This window comes from Emiliania huxleyi (genome assembly GCF_000372725.1).
Source record: "Emiliania huxleyi CCMP1516 chromosome Unknown EMIHUscaffold_174, whole genome shotgun sequence".
In the NCBI taxonomy this organism is placed as follows: domain Eukaryota; phylum Haptophyta; order Isochrysidales; family Noelaerhabdaceae; genus Emiliania; species Emiliania huxleyi.
This window is the reverse complement of record NW_005200844.1, coordinates 183,724-185,116: the sequence shown is the minus strand read 5'-3', so window position 1 is coordinate 185,116 and position 1,393 is coordinate 183,724. Positions and strand designations below refer to the sequence as shown.

Sequence of the window (1,393 nt, the reverse complement as noted above, 5' to 3'; positions counted from 1 at the left end):
GGGGGGGGGGGGGGGGACACCCGCAGTGCTAAGCAGTTGAAAGGACGGGTCATGTGCCGCCGCCGCGGCGGCAACCGGCGAGGGCGACGCGGACAGCGGCGGCGGCGAGGGCGAGGCGGACGGCGGCGGCGCAGGCAAGGCGGTGGGAGGCGGCGGCAGAGGCGGCGGCGGCGACGTCGAGGCGGACAGCGGCGGCGGCGGAGAAGTCGAGGCCGATGGAGGCGGCGAGGCCGGCGGCGAGGGAGGGCACGCAAGCGAGCCCCACGAGTATTCCCACGCGCTCGTCTGTGCGACGAAGCTTGCGTGGATGAGCGCCTTGTTGCAGTCGCTGAGGGAGGTGGCGCCGTCGAACATGCCGTCCATCCAGAGGGCCGCCGACACGTCCCACGAGCTGAGGTCCTTGTCGAAGGAGGTGGCGCCGCGGAACATGTAGCGCATGTAGAGAGCCGCAGACGTGTTCCACGAGGAGATGTCCTTGTCGAAGGAGGTGGCGCCGGCGAACATGTCGGTCATGGATATGACAGCAGATGTGTCCCACGAGGAGATGTCCTTGTCGAAGGAGGAGGCGCCGTGGAACATGCTGCTCATGGCGGTGGCCGCAGACGTGTCCCACGAGGAGATGTCCTTGTCGAAGGAGGAGGCGCCGTGGAACATGCTGCTCATGGCGGTGGCCGCAGACGTGTCCCACGAGGAGATGTCCATGTCGAAGGAGGAGGCGCCATAGAACATGCCGCTCATGTAGAGAACCGCAGACGTGTCCCACGAGCTGATGTCGGGGTTGCACGTGCTCTTACCGGTCGCGGAGCCGCCGCAGTAAGCGCTGAACAGACAGTTCATGTTGGTGATGCGGCTCACGTTCCAGTCCGAGATGTTGCCGTGCGCAGCCAGGGCGGCCGGCTCGTCGCTGCACCACAGGTCGGCCGCGTCCTGCAGGTCGGGCTTGTTGGTAAAGGTAGTAGGCGCCGACGCGCCGGGAGGGAGTAACGCGCCAAAGACTACGAGGATGAGCTTCATTGTCTGCGGAAGGGAAAGGTGGGGGGGGGCTTTGCGCGTCAGATGCCCCGCTGAGCAGCACGGGAGGCAGCGGCGGAGGCACCTTTTGCAGGATTCCTGGCTCATCGAAGAGCGCGCACGGACAAAGATCTTCGAGTCACCGTTCACAGCGTCCACCGTTTGTGTCCAGTCCGCCTTGTTTGTGCCCTTGGCACCGTGGAGTGCTGGGGGGGGCGACAGGGAGGATGTGGCCCTGAGTTATGTGTACGCCGACTCAGGGTGTGTGGCAGCCAGCTGGCTGTGTGTCTTGTGAGCCTGTTTGTGTCTGTGTGTCGCTCGCGTGCGTGTCGTCATCATCTGTCCAGCGTCCACCCATACCGCGTTGGTGTCCAGTCCGAGC

General features: G+C 65.6%; 1 protein-coding gene across 1 annotated transcript in view; it reads right to left on the bottom strand.

Annotated features, from left to right (window-relative positions):
• The window catches only part of EMIHUDRAFT_112706 (hypothetical protein), a gene marked incomplete at both ends in the record, with an annotated part of 2,339 nt that extends 1,325 nt beyond the window's left edge, over nucleotides 1–1,014 (bottom strand). The window contains one exon of the mRNA XM_005784022.1: nucleotides 76–1,014. Coding sequence (XP_005784079.1) covers nucleotides 76–1,014 — 939 coding nt within the window. The remainder of the gene's footprint in view (nucleotides 1–75) is intronic.
• Nucleotides 1,015–1,393: the final 379 nt, after the last annotated feature.